At 43.8% G+C, this 18,876-nt stretch overlaps 1 protein-coding gene across 2 annotated transcripts in view; it reads left to right on the top strand.

Annotated features, from left to right (window-relative positions):
- The window catches only part of ZCCHC4 (zinc finger CCHC-type containing 4), a 73,283-nt gene extending 55,336 nt beyond the window's left edge, over positions 1-17,947 (top strand). Inside the window, exons 11-14 of one of the 2 annotated variants that reach the window (XR_012237056.1) lie at positions 768-819; positions 5,669-5,816; positions 15,487-16,131; positions 17,803-17,947. Coding sequence is in view for 1 of the 2 variants with exons in the window: in XM_073609169.1 (XP_073465270.1) it covers positions 768-819; positions 5,669-5,816; positions 15,487-15,538 (252 nt within the window). In the remaining variant the exon portion in view is untranslated. Of the gene's footprint in view, positions 1-767; positions 820-5,668; positions 5,817-15,486; positions 17,762-17,802 lie in introns of those variants that run through there. The other variant, XM_073609169.1, reaches the window with a different exon arrangement.
- Positions 17,948-18,876: the final 929 nt, after the last annotated feature.

Here is an 18,876-nt window from a genome sequence, read left to right as displayed (position 1 = left end):
AATGCATAGGATGCATTAAGATAAAAAAAACCTTCTGCCTTTACAACCACTTTAATTGTGATTTATAGACATTGGATTGTACGTTTCTTTGGGGACAGAGAATGTTGTCATTGATCAGCATGTTCTGTAATGCTCTCCAATATTTGTGCTATAGTAGTAATATAAATCCTGGTTTCATGGTCATAACATGCCTGCAAATCCTAGGTGAAGGACTTCAGGTGTATTATATTCAAGGCTACATATAATGGTGCATGAATTTCTGGTTAAAGGACCCGTTGTCTTTTTTAATAGAAAACAAATATGTACAACAAATGAAAATAGAGCGTGGGGTTGGATTTAGAAAGCAATTTGTTTGGAGTATAGTTCTTCCTATGTGCTGATCTTATTGTACATAAATTGTGATTCATGCAGACCTTCTGCTCACCCTCTTTCTTTGTTTGCTATGCTTGTGCATTACTGCCCGTTAGACTTTAATGGGACTGTATCCTATACTAGAGATGGCAGGAGGCCGAAGTCTATAGGGCTGTAATGGGCAAGTGCTGCCATCATGCACAGAATGGTGCCTCCAAGTATGTATATATTTGTGCAGCAAGAGGGTGGATTACTTTAGGTTGGTGCAAAGGGGAAAGCTGGCTAAAATGCACTTTTTCTTTTGGGCAGATTTGAGATCTTCATAACTTTAATAGTATTGTGTATTTGAATTTGTCCATACTTCTCCAATTGGATATCTGTTTCTGAATTATCACACATGGGTTGTGTCTTTGCAGGATGGAAGAAAGTGGAAGCATTGCTCCTTATGCAATAAATGCGTGAAACCTTGTAAGTAATAACTAGCAGAGTTTTGGTTTCATAGATTCACTGTTTATTATATGAGCAAGTCTTCGACCTTAAAAGAACTAAACTTTTGAGGCTGTGCCCACAAAATGGCGGGCAGGGTTTTTCTTCATCATGTCAGAGCCTCCAGCCAGAACAGTGAGCAGCACAGTAGTGGCTTTGCCAAATCTCCTAAGACTACCAGTCAGGCAGCAGTGCCTTGGATCTCGCACTACAGATATACATCTATTTGGGTTTTAGCACAAGCATGCCTAGGCACCAGGAAAAGCACTCTTTTTCATTTTCATGAAGAATTACAGACATAAGGTAATTTTTGAGGGTACTGCTTGGGTACAATTAACCTTAATACATTTTCCCTATAACATCACAAAACCCCACTTTTGAGTGCAAGTCCACTTTAAAGAAGTAGTCAGTAAAAAAAAAAAATATAAAACTATGCTAGCCAATAAAAACAAAAAAAAAACTATGGTAGGCAGTAAAAAAGAAAAAAAAAAACACAATGGCAGTCAATAAATCAATCATCTAGTAGCCAGTAAAAAACTATGGTAGCCATTAAAAAAAAATACAGTAATCAGTAAAATAAAAATGACGATAGTAAAATTTCAGTTAGATTTCCTCTTTAATTTTAACTACAGTGCACACATCTGATTTTAGTGTTCTGTTTATTGCGGTTTGCTTGGTTTTCTACTGTACCTACAGATTTAACTTTCTCGGTACTAAATTTCTCAATAAAATAAAAGCTTAAAGTGTTACTGAACCCACGTCAGTAAAATCAGTCTGTATATGCAGTAAAGCATGCTGTTTATACTCACTGTGGAACCTAAAGGGTTAATCTTCCACATTTAAAAAAAAAGACTGATCCTGTCTCTTCTGATCCTCCCCTTCTTTTACTGTCCCCAATCCATCTGCTGATAGCCATCAGAGGCACTATGCACATGCTCAGTTTGGTGTGTATTGCTGGAGAGTTTTTTTTTTTTCCTGGGAGGGTGCATGTAAATTAGCACAGGGCCAATCGCCACTGTCCAGACCAAGGGTCAGTGGTCATGCAGCCTCATAGGACAGCTAGAGGAGAATGAAAACTCATTCTACAAGCTTTAACCAGTGTTTAGCCGGACACTGATAGAAGTCACAAGACTGCTATATACTGCTGATGATAAAAGGTAATTGGCAGTTTATATTTACTAAAATATTTGCATTTCAATGCACAGTGTTTGTCATCCCAGACTATGGCATAGCCCCCCCACCCTGCCCTTTCAGTGATATTGTTCCCATTGTATGTTGATGGGCATCTCAAGCCAAGCAGCAGGGCTCCTGTTTTTCTTCTTCTGTGTTTAGAAGAGGAAACAGATTTTAAGGTCATCTCTTACACACCAGCAATAACTCACTTTTTTGGGTCTGCGTGAAAGTTTTATAGTTCTAGAATAGTAGGATCAGCTTCAAGCCTGCAATAATTGTGTAACTGATGTTGTATCCCTTTACAATGTTAAGTCTTTGATAAAATATGCCTCATTCACACAGACGCTGAGGCCAGTACACCGTGAACCTGCCAGGTGCTTTGTATAGGTAGTTTATGTACATTTACAGGGACACAGTGATTTTTTTGAGAACTGACAATTTTTATTGAATTTTCAAGAAAAAAGGAGTTTTCAACATAAGGTACAGGAAAATACACTTTGTAGTAGTGAAAGAACTTCTGGCATATAATTAACAGACATTTGGCCAAAGGTATCATTCGATGCAGACGTGCACAGCTTACAACCGTTGGCAGTATGCAGAATCATCGTGTTACTCTAATGAAAAGGTAGAGAAGAGTCAGATAAAAAGAAAAAAAAGAGGAAGAGAGAGCTGTCAAGAAAATAGTGAAGAAGAGAGGACAACCATCCGCCCCCAGAGCCCGGTGCCACCTGGGGAACACCGATCGTAGATGATCGAGGGTTACGAAGCATTAGGTTGAAGGAGTCTTCAACAGGATCCAGGGCTCCCATACTCGATTATGTTTATCAAAAGTGTCATTCAGAGAGGCCGTCAGGTACTCCATTCTTTTAACATCTCTGATCCTGGAGTGCAGCTCGAATAGTGAGGGGGGTTCCCTCTTTTTCCACCTCAGGGCCACCAAACACTACGCTGCAGTTAGCACGTGTGCCAAGAGTTTTTTTTAACAATTTAGAGAAGGAGGTAGGTGGAAGGCCCAGAAGGAACATTTTCGAGTCGAAGGGCACTCCAGTACCAAAGATGGATTGAAGCAGGGAGTGCACCATCTGCCAATAGGGGATGAGTAGAGGGCAGGTCCAATAGACCTGAAATAGCGTCCCCCTATCCTTACAACATCGCCAACATCGGGGGTCGGCCGAGATGTATATGGAGTGGAGTAGATCAGGGGTCTGATACCAATGAAATAGAATCTTATATTGATTCTCTTTTGTAGAGCGTGCAGATGGAGCTCTTAGAGGCCTGCGACCATATGAGCTGCCATGCGTTCAAAGGTATGTCTACACCCAGGGTCTGCTCCCACTTACCCATATAGGCATGCCGTGGTCTGGCTGGTGAAAAATCCATGGTCAGGAGCTGATAAGTGCGCAAGATCATACCTTTTAGGGGACGAGCCCTCTAGACATAGTTTTTCGAATTCAGTTAAGGGGGAGAATTGAAGATTTGTTACCAGAGATTGCGCATAATGCCATATTTGCAAGTAACTAAAAAGAGCCCGTCTGGGGATATTAAAGGCGTCTTGCAGATCTTGAAAGGATCTTAGGGATCTGGTTCTGGGGTCTACCAATTGACCGTAGCGAAATAGGGCTTTATCCATCCAGACGTGAGACATCTGCGAGCTCAAGCTATCTGGAATATTGGGTGTGAATAAGAATGAGGTGACTGGGGAAGAGGTGGTGGTAAGCGGGTATGTCGATTTTCCACGTCGCCACAGCGTGCGCAGAAGGGCCATTGGCCCTAGTAGCTATATGCTGCCAGGCACTACATCAGAGCTCCATAGCATGGAATTCAGATGAACGGGGGCTAACCATAATTTCTCAATTTGTGTCCAGCGGTTATAGGCGTGGAGAGTGCACCAAGAGGCTACAGGGCGTAACTGGGTAGCTAAATAATACTTGGCTATGTTAGGGAATACTAGTCCGCCTTGATTGCAGGGAACGTACAGGACAGATTTAGTGATCCGGTGCCTCTTATAGTTCCAGAAAAAATGTATCCAGTCGCCCTGGAGCCTCTTAAAGTGCAAGGATGGGATGGGGATGGGTAGCGTCTCAAAAAGGTATAAAAGTTTAGGTAGGATTGTCATCTTTAAGGTCGCTAGGTGGCCAAAAAGAGATAGTTTTAGAGACTTCCACTTGGCCAGGGAGGCTCTGATGGAGGTGCATAGTTGGGGGAAGTTGGCTTTATAGAGAGTGTCGTATGTAGGTGTGAGGTGGACCCTGAGGTATTTAAAGGAAGAGGGCTTCCACGTGTAGTTAAATGTTTGCGAGAGGGCCGATAGTGTTTGGTGGGGTATATTAAGGGGGAGGGCTTCCGTTTTTTAATTATTGATTTTATATCCTGAGAGGGCACTATACCGGTCTAGCTCTATGTGTAGATTCGGGAGAGAGACATGGGGTTGCGTGAGAGTGAGGAGGACATCGTCCGCAAATAAGGAAATCTTAAAGTCTCTAATACAGACTGGGATACCGTGGATGTTTGGGTTCTTTCTGATATGGGCTGCTAGGGGTTCAATACATAGGGCATATAGAAGAGGGGACAGTGGACAGCCTTGTGTAGTCCCGTTGGAAATCTGGAAAGTAGAGGAAGAAGCGAATTGGGTATGAACCAGGGCTGAGGGGGGTGAATATAGGTGAGTGATGGCTCGGAGGAAAGAGCCTTCAATACCAACCCGATGGAGAGTTGCAAACAGGAAGGGCCAGCTCAGCTTATCAAAGGCTTTTTCCGCGTCTAGACTGAGCAGTATTGCCTCCAAGCTGGTCCTGTTTGCAACCCCCACAAGGTCAATGACCCTCTGCGTGTTATATTCGGCCTGGCGAAGGGCCAAAGATAAATCCCACTTGGTCCTTGTGAATTAGCGACGGCATAAAGTTGTTTAACCTATTTGCTAATAATTTCTTGAAAATTTTTAAGTCTGTATTGAGGAGTGCGATCGGTCTATAATTGGATGAAAGGGTGTGATCTTTTCCCGGTTTGGGAATCAGCGATATGTCATATGTCAGTTTTGCATGTCCCTCGGGATAGGTGTGTCGGAAAGAAATGAGTTTAACAGGGTTGTTATGTGGGGAAGCAGATGTGATAGGAAGGTTTTGTAGTAGAGGTATGGTAAGCCATCGGGTCCGGGGGCCTTGTTATTCGGCAAAGATTTAATCGTGTCAGTTACTTCCTCTTCTGTGATAGAGGAGTTGAGGCTCTTTAGGGCAGAAGAGGAGAGCTTAGGCAGATCGCAGTCCGCCAGGTAGGAAGCGTATGTGGGACACAGTGATTTTATAGACACAGACGCTCCTCCTAATTTGACAAAACTGTAGGTGTGGCTGAGCAGCCTTGAATGCAGGCAGTGTGCGTCCGGGGCCGCTAACCTCCATACCTGTCATATTAGGATGAGGGGCTGTGTTCATACAGTCTATGCATCCCCATAGACTTCCTGCACATAGCACCTGGTGGCTCAACCCGCATAAACAAATAGACCAGTCACAGTGTACAGGCCCCTGCACTCGTGTAAATGGGGTCTAAATGTAATATACATTATAAATCTCTATAAGCACATATGGCATTTAAAAGAGAATGCACCTTGGAAGATTACTGAATGACTTTCTAACACAAAAGCGATTTTTATTTTTTTTCTCAGCCTGGGTTCACTGCTCTTCATGTGACCGGTGCTGTTTACAAGACCATCCCTGCGGCGGTGATGTGGGTGGCTGTTTTCTGTGTGGAGAAGGTGGTCACAAATGGAGGAACTGTTCTACTCGACTCAAATCTGAAAGACTCAACAAAAAGTCAGTATTGGCCATAGTACACTTTATCTTGGGGTCAATTCTACAATCTGTATAAGATATCTTGTCTGCATTCAATGTTTTATTGCTCATGGCCAAACAGAGCGCTTGGGGTAATTGACCACAAGATGGAGCTGAAGAAATACTCATATCTTAATGCACCAGGATAGATTGTTGAAAACGTGTTGTCAGAGTATACAGGTGCATCTCATAAAATTAGAATATCAAAAACTTATTTCAGTAATTAAATTAAAAAAGTGAAACACATATATTTTATATAGATGCGTTACACACATGGTGATTTATGTCAAGCATTTCTTTCTTTTAATTTTGATGACATATGGCTTACAGTTAGTGAAAACCCCAAATTCAGTAAAAATAATATAAATATAAAAATATTCAAAAAATTAGAATATTACATAAGACCAATTGAAAAAAAAAGTTTTTTAATACAAAAATGCTGGCTTAATGAAAAGTATGTCCATGTACAGTATAGTATACACTCAATACTTGGTTGAGGCTCCTTTTGTATGAATTAACGCACGGTGGCATGGAGGCGATCAGCCTGTGGGACTGCTGAGGTGTTATGGAAATCCAGGTTGCTTTGATAGCGGCCTACAGCTCGTCTGCATTGTTGGGTCTGGTGTCTCTCATCTTCCTCTTGACAATACCCCACTGATTCTCTATGGGGTTTATGTCAGGTGATTTTGATGGCCAATCAAGCACAGTGATACCATGATCATTAAACCAGGTATTGGTAGTTTTGACAGTGTGGGCAGGTGCCAAGTCCTGCTGGAAAAGGAAATTGGCATATCCATAAAGCTGGTCAGCAGAGGGAAGCATGAAGTGCTCTAGAAATTCCTGGTAAAGGGCTGCGCTGACTTTGGAATTGATAAAACACAGCACCAGCAGATGACATGACTCACCAGATCATCACTGACTGTGGGAACTTCACACTGGACCTCATGCAACTTGGATTCTGTGCCTCTCCACTCTTCCTCCAGACTCTGGGACCTTGATTTCCAAATGAAGTGCAACGTTTTCTACAGTCCGTGATGATTTGGGGAGCCATGACATCTGCTGGTGTTGGTCCACTGTGTTTTATCAAGTCCAAAGTCAGCACAGCCTTCTACCAGGAAATTCTAGAGCACTGCATGCTTCCCTCTGCTGACCAGCTTTATGGACATGCTGATTTCATTTTCCAGCAGGACTTGGCACCTGTGCCCACTGCCAAAACTACCAATACCTGGTTTAATGATCATGGTATCGCTATGCTTGATTGGCCAGCAAACTTGCCTCACCTAAACCCCATAGAGAATCTGTGGGGTATTGTCAAGAGGAAGATGAGAGACACCAGATCCAACAATGCAGACAAGCTGAAGGCCACTATCAAAGCAACCTGGGCTTCCATAACACCTCATAAGTGCCACAGGCTAATCGCCTTATGTAATAATCTTATTTTCTGAGATACTGAATTTTGGGTTTTCACTAGCCGTATGCCGAAATCATCAAAGTTTAAAAGAAAGAAATGCTTGAAATGAATCGCTCTTTGTGTGTAACCCATCTATATAAAATATGAGTTTCATTTTTTTAATTGAATTACTGAAATAAATTACCTTTTTGATGATCAAATTTTATGAGATACACCTGTATATCCAGAGATCCAGAAAGTTCTAAAAACATGTTTATTAAATAATCATAGATTCAAATTCACAATGTAAAAAGTTGATGTGGGATTGTATCAGCATTACCATAATCAAGTAAAAGAGCAGGCACAAGCTAAAGTAATCTGTAGTGACGAGGATGAAAAGGATTTTCATACCAGCCTGAGGATCCCATGGCTTATCCATCCACAGGCTGGTATGAAAATCCTTTTCATCCTTGCTGCAACAGATTACATTAGCTTGTGCCTGCTCTTTTACTTGATTATGGTAATGCTGATACAATCCCACATCACTTTTTTACATTGTGGATTTGGATCTTTGTTTAATAAACCTCTTTTTATAACTTTCTGGATATACTGTATACTCTGATGACAAATATTTTCAAATATCTATCCTGCTGCATTAAGATATCAGTATTTCTTCAGATCCTTTTTGTAGTCAACTGCCCCAATCATGTTTTGCCAAATTCATATTTGTTGTTCCACTACTTCAAGTGGTACATTTTAGAGCAGCTGGGACATTGACCTATCAATATTGGTCATATAATTCAAAGCTGTGATAGACTTTGAGCACCTGAGAGTTGGAATTTCTATTTTATAGCTCATTATGTTTCTACTCAACACATTCAGCTAATAAGCTTACATACATATATATCCCTGCATACCGTTTATATAAGCTAGATCTGTGTACTTACCTTCTTTTAACCACTTTCAGACCGCCCACCGTGGATATACGTCGCTTCTTTGACGTTTATATAGCGTTGCATTTTTATTCATAGCGGGCAGTCCACTTTAAGATAAAAGTGGTCTCTGAGCCATTGGAAGTGGTGGTCCTGTGGTCTTATGGGCAGGAAGTCAAGGGAGTGCATGAAGGCCCCCACTCGACTCTATGTCCTTGGAGGACCAGAGCAAAGTCAAACTTCACTTTACCCAACGACCTTAATGGGACAATTTTTTTTTTTTTAAAAGGGGAAGAAAAAAAAAACTTTTTTTTTTCTTGTGCTTATAAGTGTAAATGTGAGATCTGAGGTCTTTTTGACCCCAGATCTCACATTAAAGAGGTCCTGTCATGCTTTTTTTCTATTACAAGGGATGTTTACATTGCTTGTAATAGGAATAAAAGTGATCCAAAATCTTTTTATTAAAGGGACAGTGCAAAAATAAAAAATAGTAAAATTAATAAGAAAAAAAAAAAATTGAAAGTACGTAAGTCGCGCCCACATATGTGTTCAAACCACACATGTGGGGTATCGCCACGATTGTTAGAGCGAGAGCAACAATTCTAGCAAAAGACCTTCTATGTAACTCAAAACTGGTAGGTAACCTGTAAAAAATTTTAAAGGTCGCCTATGGAGATTTTTAAATGCCAAAGTTTGTTGCCATTCCACGAGCGGGTGCAATTTTGAAGCATGTGTTGGGTATCAATTTACTCGGCGTAACATTATCTTTCACAATATAGAAAATAATAGGGCTAACTTTACTGTTTTCTTATTTTTTAATTAAAAAATGTGTATTTTTTTTCCCCCAAAAACATGTGTTTGTAAGACCGCTGCGCAAATACGGTGTAACATAAAGTATTAGAACAATCTCCATTTTATTCTCTAGGGTGTTTGGAAAAAAATATATAATGTTTGGGGGTTCCAAGTAATTTTCTAGCAAAAAATTGATTTTAGCTTCTAAAGAAAAAGTGTCAAAAATAGGCTTGGTCCTTAAGTGGTTAATCCAGTCTGGTCATGTGATACAGCAGCTCCGTGTCCCCTGTGTCAGAGCAGCTGCTGTAGGGGAGAAGAGGGAGCACCGACAACAGAGGCATTTGGGTGATATTACCACCAATTTACAGCTGTTTTCAGACCTGCTGAATCACATGACCGGACTGGATTTAAAAAAGTGCACAAATCTTTTTTTTTTTTTTTTATACAGGGTATGCAGGATAGGTAGGAGGCGGGTCATTTTAAAAAACTGTTTATAGATAGTCTTTACTATTCTTTACTGTTTGCTCATTTTCAGTTTATTAAGAATGTGCAAATACTTACTAGAACAAAATACTGCAAAATCAATAACATAATGTAATCTGCATGCTATAAATTCAGCTGATTCACACTTTAAACATTCTAGTGATATGAAACTGCTGTTTCTGATAGTAAAACATAGCAAATAACAGGGTAATCAGTAGAACACATACATTGTACGTAGAGCAGTTCTTCAGCCAGGTTTCCAAAAATTAAGTCAGCAACTACAAAAACTGTAGCTTCTGACTTTGAATAAACAGACACCTACCTCTCCAGGGATCCAGCGCCTTCCTCACATAGGCCGGGTCTTAGGGTCCCCGGCGTTGACATGTCAGCTTCCCGCTGCGCATGTACGATGCTTTGTGAATGGTCCCGAAGCCTCCTGTGACGTGTCACAGAATGTTACATACAGGGAGGAGGTGGGCCAAACGTCCACTCGGATCGCCTTTGTGATCCAAGCAGAAGTGGTAGCGGGTATAGCACTGTATTAATAATTTTATTTTTATTTTTTTTTAATATTTTTTTTTCCCCTTTCGTCTTTCAGGACAGCCACCATGAGAGATAGTCTCCTCCTCTTCCTCTAGGAAACACTGCGCCAGCCCATAAATTCTTACTTCCCCCTGCCAGACCTCAGTATTAGTGTTTCCTCCGGTGGGGAGACACTGTGCAAGGAACCAGGCCATTCAGTCAGGGTGACTGCGGCTGTTTATATTTTTTGGAGCCTGTAATGGGAGCAGGGGTTTCCTAGGGCATAGGGGGGACTTACCCCTCGTTCTATTGCCACCACTTCCTAGCCGAGTGCGGCTTCAGGTTGGGGGGACTCCCTATCGCAGCTACAGGGCTGCAGCAGGCAAGCGTTCACCTTCCCTGTATTCCATACAGACCGCTCTCTTTTTTTCTTTTTTTTTTGGAACTAGGCGGGCCGGACGACGGGCGACGTCATTTCCGGCGGAAGGGCGAGTGCTTGCCTTTGACCCACGACTTCCGGTTCCGGGTCGCGGCGCTGATAGGGAAGCCAGGCACAGGCTGGAGACGAGTCTGGGATGCGCACAGGCAGCGTGGGACTCGGTAGTAGCAACCACCTGCAAGTCATGTCGGAAGCAGATGCTCAGCCAACGGACACTACCTCCAGCCTTCCTAAGGTAAGAGTGCCCTGGGGAAGAGTACTCTTTATCTAAGATTGTCCCTCCATGTATAGTTCCTGTCATGGGGGGGCAGACACCCTGGGTGGTCAGGGGAGGGAGGCTCAGATCCCTACATATTAAGGAGGGTCTTGTGCACTCCCAGGGTTGTATCCTTGTTTTTTTGAAAAAAAAAAAAAAAGTGACAAAATGTTTTTTTCTTTTTATGTATTTCAGAAAGCTACAGAGAAGTCTAGGTCTGCACATAGCTCTAAGAAGAGGTGTGCCTCTTGCAGGGACACTTTAGGGGAAACATGGACAAAGGTCTTGTGTAGGGAGTGCATAGACTCCCTTGTTAAGGAGAGGGACTCTGAACAGGAGTCAGGACTTGCAGCCTCGGTTAAGGAGCTTTCGTCCACCTTCTCTTCATTTAAAGCCTTATTTGAAAGGTTTCAGCCTCCCTTTAGTCCAGTCCCCCAGGATACAACCTCGCCTCAGGCTCAGGGCTCTGCTCCTGCCCAACCTGCAACTTCAGTTAGGGCAGTGGAAGCTCCAGGGCCCTCCGGAGTGGAACAAAGACAACCGGACAGTTCCTCCTCCGATTCCCAGGATGGTTCAGAGGGAGAGGACCTGGACGGGGAGTCCAGGAAATCCTCCAGATATAAATTATCCCTGGAAGAGGTAGAGGACCTCTTAGGGGCTATTTATACAACCCTCGGTATTCAGGAAGACAGGAAACCCCTGACCCTTCATGACCAAATGTACAAGGGTTTAGGGGAACAAAGGAGGAAAGTTTTTCCAGTACATGAGGTACTGGTTGATACTATTAAAAAGGAGTGGCAGGATCCCGAAAGGAAACCCTTTTTTTCTAGATCCTTAAAAAGGAGATTTCCATTCTCGGATGATCCTACATCTATCTGGAATAAAAGTCCCAAGTTAGATGCTGCCTTCTCCCAGGTTTCCAGACACACAGACCTGGCTTTTGAGGACATGGGGGCCCTGGTGGATGTCATGGATAAGAGAATAGACTCTCTTCTCAAAAAGACTTGGGATTCAACAATTGGTAATTTAAAACCTGAGTTGGCTGTCACAGTAGTGGCTCGCAATCTGGAGCACTGGCTCTCTAAGATTCAGGAGCATATTGAAGCTGGAACGGCAAAAGAAACCATTCTATCTTCTTTCCCTACGATTCTGCGGGGTATCGCCTACATAGCTGATGCCTTGGCAGAATCAGTCCGTATGTCGGCCAGATCAGCGGCTCTGGCCAATTCGGCCAGGAGAGCCCTCTGGCTAAAAACTTGGCCGGGCGATAGCGCCTCTAAGGCCAAGTTGTGCGGCATACCGTTAACGGGAGACCTTCTCTTCGGCCCAGGGTTAGAGACCGTCTTGGACCGCACAGCAGACAGGAAGAAATCCTTCCCAGTTAAGCGGAAAACCCCTACACAGACAAAGAAGGGGTTTCGTCCGCAAAAGCGTAAAGAAATTCCAAAGCCGGAAGGGCAAAAGAAATTCTGGGGTCAGAAGAAGGGCAGGGGAGGGGCGATTTTTCGCCCTCCTGAACAGCCCCGTAAAAACCAATGACTCCCCAACCAGGGTGGGGGGAAGACTGGGGGCCTTCCTCCCACAGTGGGAAGCGATATCCCCCAATCGCTTTATCCTAGGGATTATAAGAAGGGGGTACCATATCGAATTCACAAATCCTCCTCCACGGAGATTTCTTGTCACGCACCTACCCAGGTGTACGGCAAAAGCCGAGGCTCTGTTGGAAGCATTAAGAGATCTGGTAGATCAAAATGTGGTTCTCAGAGTGCCAAAGACCGAGGAGGGAGAGGGTTTCTATTCACACATCTTCGTAGTGAAGAAACCCACAGGGAAATTCAGACTGATTCTGAATTTAAAGCCCCTGAACAGGTCAGTGACGTACAGGAGATTCCGTATGGAAACAATTTTCACAGTCAGAGCCCTGTTGCCCCGCAACTGCTTCATGGTATCTCTGGACCTAAGGGACGCGTATCTACACGTTCCTATTACAGAAGCCTCGCAGAGGTTTCTTCGGCTAGCGGTAAATGTAGGTGGAACAACGGTACATCTACAGTTTCAGGCGCTGCCTTTCGGGCTATCCTCCTCGCCCCGCATTTTTCACCAAGGTCTTGGCGGAGGTGATGGCCTTTCTTCGACTCCAGGGAATATCAGTGATAGCATACCTGGACGACCTGCTCCTGTTTGCACCGTGTCCACTGCAGTTAGTCAGAGATCTAGAACTAACAAAGAGAGTTCTTACAGGTCTAGGGTGGCTAATGAACTCGGAGAAATCCAGTTTGATTCCCTCTCAGCGCATCACGTACTTAGGCTATCTGTTGGACTCAACGCTACTGAGAGTGTTTCTTCCAGCAGAAAAAGTACAAAAACTGGACAGGGCAGTGGCTGTTCTCCAGTGCAGCATTCAGGTCTCCATAAGAGTTCTGATGTCGGTCCTGGGACTATTAACCGCTACCCTCCCAGCAGTGCAATGGGCAGGTCTGCACTTTCGTCCCTTACAGTCCTTTGTCTTAAGGGTGTGGGATCACAGTCAGAAAGATCTGGACACCTTGGTACAGGTTCCACCCCAAGTAAAGAGATCCCTCTGGTGGTGGAGGAGGGTCTCAAACTTGTCGCAGGGTCGTCTGTGGTTCATCCCAGTTTCTCAGGTGGTAACCACAGACGCAAGCGGCAAGCGTTGGGGGGCGCATCTGGGTTCCCTTTTAGCACAGGGCACCTGGGAGGGCGACGAACTAAGAAGGTCGTCCAATTGGAAGGAGCTGAGGGCAATCGGGCTAGCACTCAGGTTCTTCAAGGAGGAGCTACGGGGCCACCATGTTCAGGTGCGGTCGGACAACTCGTCTGCCGTGGCCTATGTAAACAAACAGGGCGGCACGAGAAGCGGAGTCCTGTCAGCCTTAGCATCAGACATTCTGAACTGGGCCGAGATTCACACTCTCTCACTCTCAGCAGTCTTCCTGAGAGGAGAAAAGAATGTGATAGCAGATTTTCTCAGCCGAACCAAACTGAGAGAGGGCGATTGGATCCTCAACCAGGAGGTTTTCAATCTCATTTCAGAGAAATGGGGTCCTCCAGAAGTAGATCTGTTCGCGTCAAGAAGCAACGCGAAAGCCCCTTGTTTTTTCTCCCTAAACAGAGGGGAGGGAGCGCGAGGGGTCGACGCATTGATCCAGAACTGGCATTTCAGAATCTGCTATGCCTTCCCGCCCCCAGCATTATTACCGGCAGTTCTCAGGAAGTTCCAGATGGAAAACACGTCCCTGATTCTAGTAGCACCACATTGGCCAAAGAGGGCTTGGTTCTCAGTACTCAAGCAACTAGCGGTCGAACCTCCCTTATTCCTGCCACCTCGAGAGGATCTCCTCTCACAGGGCCCAGTCCTCTGTCCACAGGTTCACCAATGGCAGTTAGCGGCCTGGCTACTGAGGAGGGTATGCTAAGAGCTAGGGGTTTTTCTGAGAAATTAATCTCCACCCTCCTCAACAGCAGGAAGAAGGAAACACGTCAGATTTATAAAAAGGTCTGGGTACGTTTCAATGAATGGTGTGCGGAAGGCTCCTTTGCGGTACACAGTCCCACAACGGTGTTGGAATTCCTTCAGTGCGGGGCAGATAGGGGTTTATCCATAAGTACCCTTAAAGGTCAGGTTTCAGCACTCAGTGCTTATTTAGAAAAGCATCTGGCCACCAACCCTTGGGTGGTCAGATTCTTTAAGGCTCTGTCTAGACAAAGACCAGTTCAGGGCCCTCCCTTTCCCAAGTGGGACCTATCTTTAGTTTTACAGGGCCTGACGGGAACCCCCTTTGAACCTTTAGAGGAATGTCAACTAAAGGATCTTACGTTAAAAACAGTTTTTTTGGTAGCAGTGACAACTGCCAGGAGAGTCAGCGAGATTGAGGCCTTATCTGTTAGACCTCCCTTTTGCGTTATTTTTCCAGATCGGATCATCTTCAAGACTGATCCAGCATTTTTACCTAAGGTTGCTTCTGGTTTTCACAGAAGTCAGGAGGTAGTTCTACCCTCATTTTGTCCTAACCCCTCGGGGGAAAGGGAATTAAAATTTCATTCGTTGGACGTAAGGAGATGTATCCTTCAGTACCTAGAGCTGACCAAGAGGTTTAGAAAGTCAGACTCTTTATTTATTTTGTTTTCTGGGGCCAGAAAAGGATGCAAAGCGTCTCGACGCACTATTGCCAGATGGCTCAGAGTAGCCATTGGCCAGGCCTATACATTAGCAGGGAAAGAAATCCCAATGGGTATAAGGGCACACTCTACTAGAGCTATGGCAGCTTCTCAGGCAGAGAAGGCTGGAGCAACACCAGAGCAGATATGCAGGGCTGCAACATGGTCCAGCTATTCCACTTTCGTTAAGCACTACAGAGTGGACCTGGTGTCGGCTAGTGAGCAAGCCTTTGGGGGAAAGGTGTTGCAAGCTGTAGTCCCACCCTAACTGGTAAGTGCTCGTTCATCCTCTCATGGTGGCTGTCCTGAAAGACGAAAGGGGAAAATTAAAGTTACGTACCGGTAACGTCTTTTCCAGTAGTCTTTCAGGACAGCCCTAGTTACCCACCCGAAATTTTGGGGTGTCTTATAAAAGACCAGAACGCAGCATGATAATGATATGGAATAGTATGTTATTAATGTGTTCTTGTGTCTCCCCAGCTGACCGGAGGTAATCTTGGAATATACTGAGGTCTGGCAGGGGGAAGTAAGAATTTATGGGCTGGCTCAGTGTTTCCTAGAGGAAGAGGAGGAGACTATCTCTCATGGTGGTTGTCCTGAAAGACTACTGGAAAAGACGTTACCGGTACGTAACTTTAATTTTTTTTTTTTTTTTACAGAGTGGAAAAAGGAGGCAATCGGAGAAAGAAGAAGAAACATTTGACAGCATGATGTGACGAGCAGTAATGTGGACTTGTCACTGTGAGCATTAAGGAGGATTGCTACCTTCTCGATGGAAAATATGTGCTGCATGGTGTGATGATGAAGCCAGCTCCTCACACAGCAGACCATTAAAGTGACATTTAAAACACCTAATCCGTGATCTAATAAATCACAGCATCCCGGCAGTATAGACCACTTGTGGCATTGTATAATATGTTGTCCCCCAAAAAAAAAAAAGACTAAATATGTTTTTCACAGATTTTAGGGTTTGTTCTTAAATTCTTTTTCAAATGTTCTCAATAAAACCCATTTGTTGGCTCAAACTCCATAAAAACACTGGGTAGTACAATGGTAAATGGCACTGCAGCCTGAATGCCCTGAAGTTCTGTGCTTGTATCCCATTAGGATACTACCTATAGGGGATGTAAATGTTCTTGCCTTGTTTCCAAGAGATTCCTGTGCTCTGGTTTCCTTTTGCAACTCAAAAACATACTGGTAGCTTGACTGTTCCACAACCATATACTGACCATAATTTCATTTTTTTTCTTGCACAGAAAAAAAAGACTACGTTCTCAACTGCGTCAAGACTACTTCAATAAAAGGTCTGTCCGTGGCCCGTGAAATCTGTAGTTTCCATTTGAAATTAAAAGCCCTAAAAAGTGCACTTAAAAGAGAAATATGGGATTTTGTTTTCCACCCATACTTCCCTTGGTGGATGCAACATCAGTTCGATGCTGCATCTGTCCCCTGCTGGCTCAAGACTGAGAATCGAGCAATCGCAGACTGCTGATCGCTCGGTTCTCGGTGCTCCCTGAGCAGAGAGCTGGTGACTGTCTCCCCACGCTCACTGGAGTGCTGGGCTGTGGAGGGGTTGGGAGCAGCCATTCATCCAGAGTAGGGGCACTCTTTTACAGGTGTGCTAGTGGCCAGATCACCATGTGAAAACCGAGGGACAAAGTCTAAGAAAGAGAGAAAACTAATGCAGCCACCACATCGAATGATTGGTAAGCTGCAATATATAATATTTTTGGTTTAATACCCCTTTAACCATTTGCCGACCGCCTCATGCCCATATACGTTGGCAAAGTGGCACAGGTGTGCAAAACGACGTACCCGTAGGTCACTGCTTCATCAGCGGTAGCGTGCCCACGGGTCCCACAGACTCGATGTGGCCCGTGATAGTGGCACGGAGAGGGGAGATGCCTATGTAAACAAGGCATTTCCCTGTTCTGCCTAGCAACATGACAGGGATCTACTCCAACCAGTGATCGGGAGCAGTGATCTCTGTCATGTTCTAGTGAGCCCATCCCTCCTACAGTTAGAACACATCGAGGGAACACACCTAACTCCTTGATCGCCCCCTAGTTAACCCCTTCCCTGGCAGTGACATTTACACAGTAATCTGTGTGTTTTTTTTTTTTGTTTTTTTTTTTAGCACTGATCGCTGTATAAATGCCAATGGTGCCAAAATAGTCCTATGTGTCCGCTGCAATGTCGCAGTCACAATAAAAATCGCAGATCGCTATTACTAATAATAAAAAAAAAAGCCATAAATCTATCCCCTATTTTGTAGATGCGATAACCTTTGTGCAAACCAATCAATATACGTATGCTTATTGTGATTTTTTTTTTTTTTTTTTTTTTTTGTTATTTTTGGGGGGAAAAAATGTAGAAGAATACATATTGGCCTAAACTGAGGAAGATATCTTTTGGGGGATATTTATTATAGCAAAAAATAAATATTGCAATTTGTTTTCAAAATTGTTGCTTTTTTTTTTTTGTTTATAGCGAAAAAAATAAAAACCGCAGAGGTTATCAAATACCACCAAAAGAAAGTCCCTTTTTTTCCCACAAATAGAACATCAATTTTGTTTGGGTACAACGTCGCACTACCGCGCAAGTAGTCAGTAAAGTGACGCAGTGCCGTATCGCAAAAAAGGGCTTGGTCAGGAAGGAGGTAAATCCTTCCGGGCTGAAGTGGTTAAGAAGTAATCCCATGCAAAAATGCATTGCACATTGACATAATGCAGCTTCATGCTTTTTCCAGTTTAGTAACCCAATTAATAAAGTTACTGGATAAGTCCCACAGCAATTGCAGACTTCCATACACTTGCACTTCAGGTTTTCTATAGGTAAACTCTCCAATTTCATGGGGAAAGAAATTGGAAATAAAAAAAATTGCTACACAAGTCATATTGTAATTAAATGTTATTAAAATGTACCTTTCTTTTCCTGCTCTATTTTTTTATGCAATGCAACATGGCAACCTAAAGGCATTCTGTACACAGATGGTATACAGAACACCCCCCAGGCCTCACTGATTTTTCAACATGTCCCAAAATGGACCGCGGATCGGGCAGACTCTCCTGTTACAGCGGCCTTCACTTTTCCTTCTGTCCCTGGCTCAGGATGCCTCTGGATCAGGCTGTGAGTATCCCACATCACCATCTAAAGCTGATTTAGATGCCAGCCTCGAAGCGATGTATAATAGACTTGCTGCAAAATTCCAATCCGAATTGCATAAGACTTCCCATACACTGTCGCAGGAGATTGCAGCGCTGAGTACTAGAACAGGCTGGAAACAAAACATGATGAACTAGCTCTAGCATATAGTGATCTTAGTAAAGAGCATGAAACATTGTCAGTGGCATTTAATCAAACGTGACGCTCATCCCCAAACTGAATAAGGACCACGCCCATCTTCGGAATTTTAGGCCCATATCAGTCAGGGTTTATTCCTCACCGTCTTATCACAGACCATATCAGCCTCACCACTGATATTATCCAATCCATTTTCTCTAAAAAAAATATTAATGCTAAGCCTGGACATCCACAAGGCATTTGACAGTGTGTCTTGGAGCTATGTGTCTCTCCTTTTACAGTTTTATGGATTTCAGGGAGAATTCTTACAGGCCTATCAAGCTCTGTACTAGAACCCCAGGACGCGGGTTAAAATACCAGGTTGTAGCTCTGAATTTTTCTGGCTCGGTAGGGGTACTAGGCAGGGGTACCCACTATCCCCACTGATTTTTGCTCTGGCTATTAAGCCCCTAGCCAAAGCAATATTGCAACATCCAGACATTTCCGGTTATAACAAAGCCTCCTCGACCTATAGATTCTGCATGTATGCAGACGATGTGCTACTATTTCTTACCAACCCCATGGTCACACTGCCGAATCTTCTTCAAACACTTTTATTATTTGCCAATATTTCGGGCCTTTCGGTGAACGTATCAAAATCCATTGCTCTCCCTGTGTGATTCACCCCTGCCGAGCTGGAGAATCTAAAGAGACCCTTTTCCTTCACATGGGTTAAATCTTCCCTTTCTTATTTGGGTATCCTGGGA

The sequence above is a fragment of the Aquarana catesbeiana genome, linkage group LG01 (genome assembly GCF_042186555.1).
Source record: "Aquarana catesbeiana isolate 2022-GZ linkage group LG01, ASM4218655v1, whole genome shotgun sequence".
In the NCBI taxonomy this organism is placed as follows: domain Eukaryota; kingdom Metazoa; phylum Chordata; class Amphibia; order Anura; family Ranidae; genus Aquarana; species Aquarana catesbeiana.
Note: the sequence above shows the minus strand (reverse complement) of the source record. Positions and strands in the feature narration are given on the sequence as shown.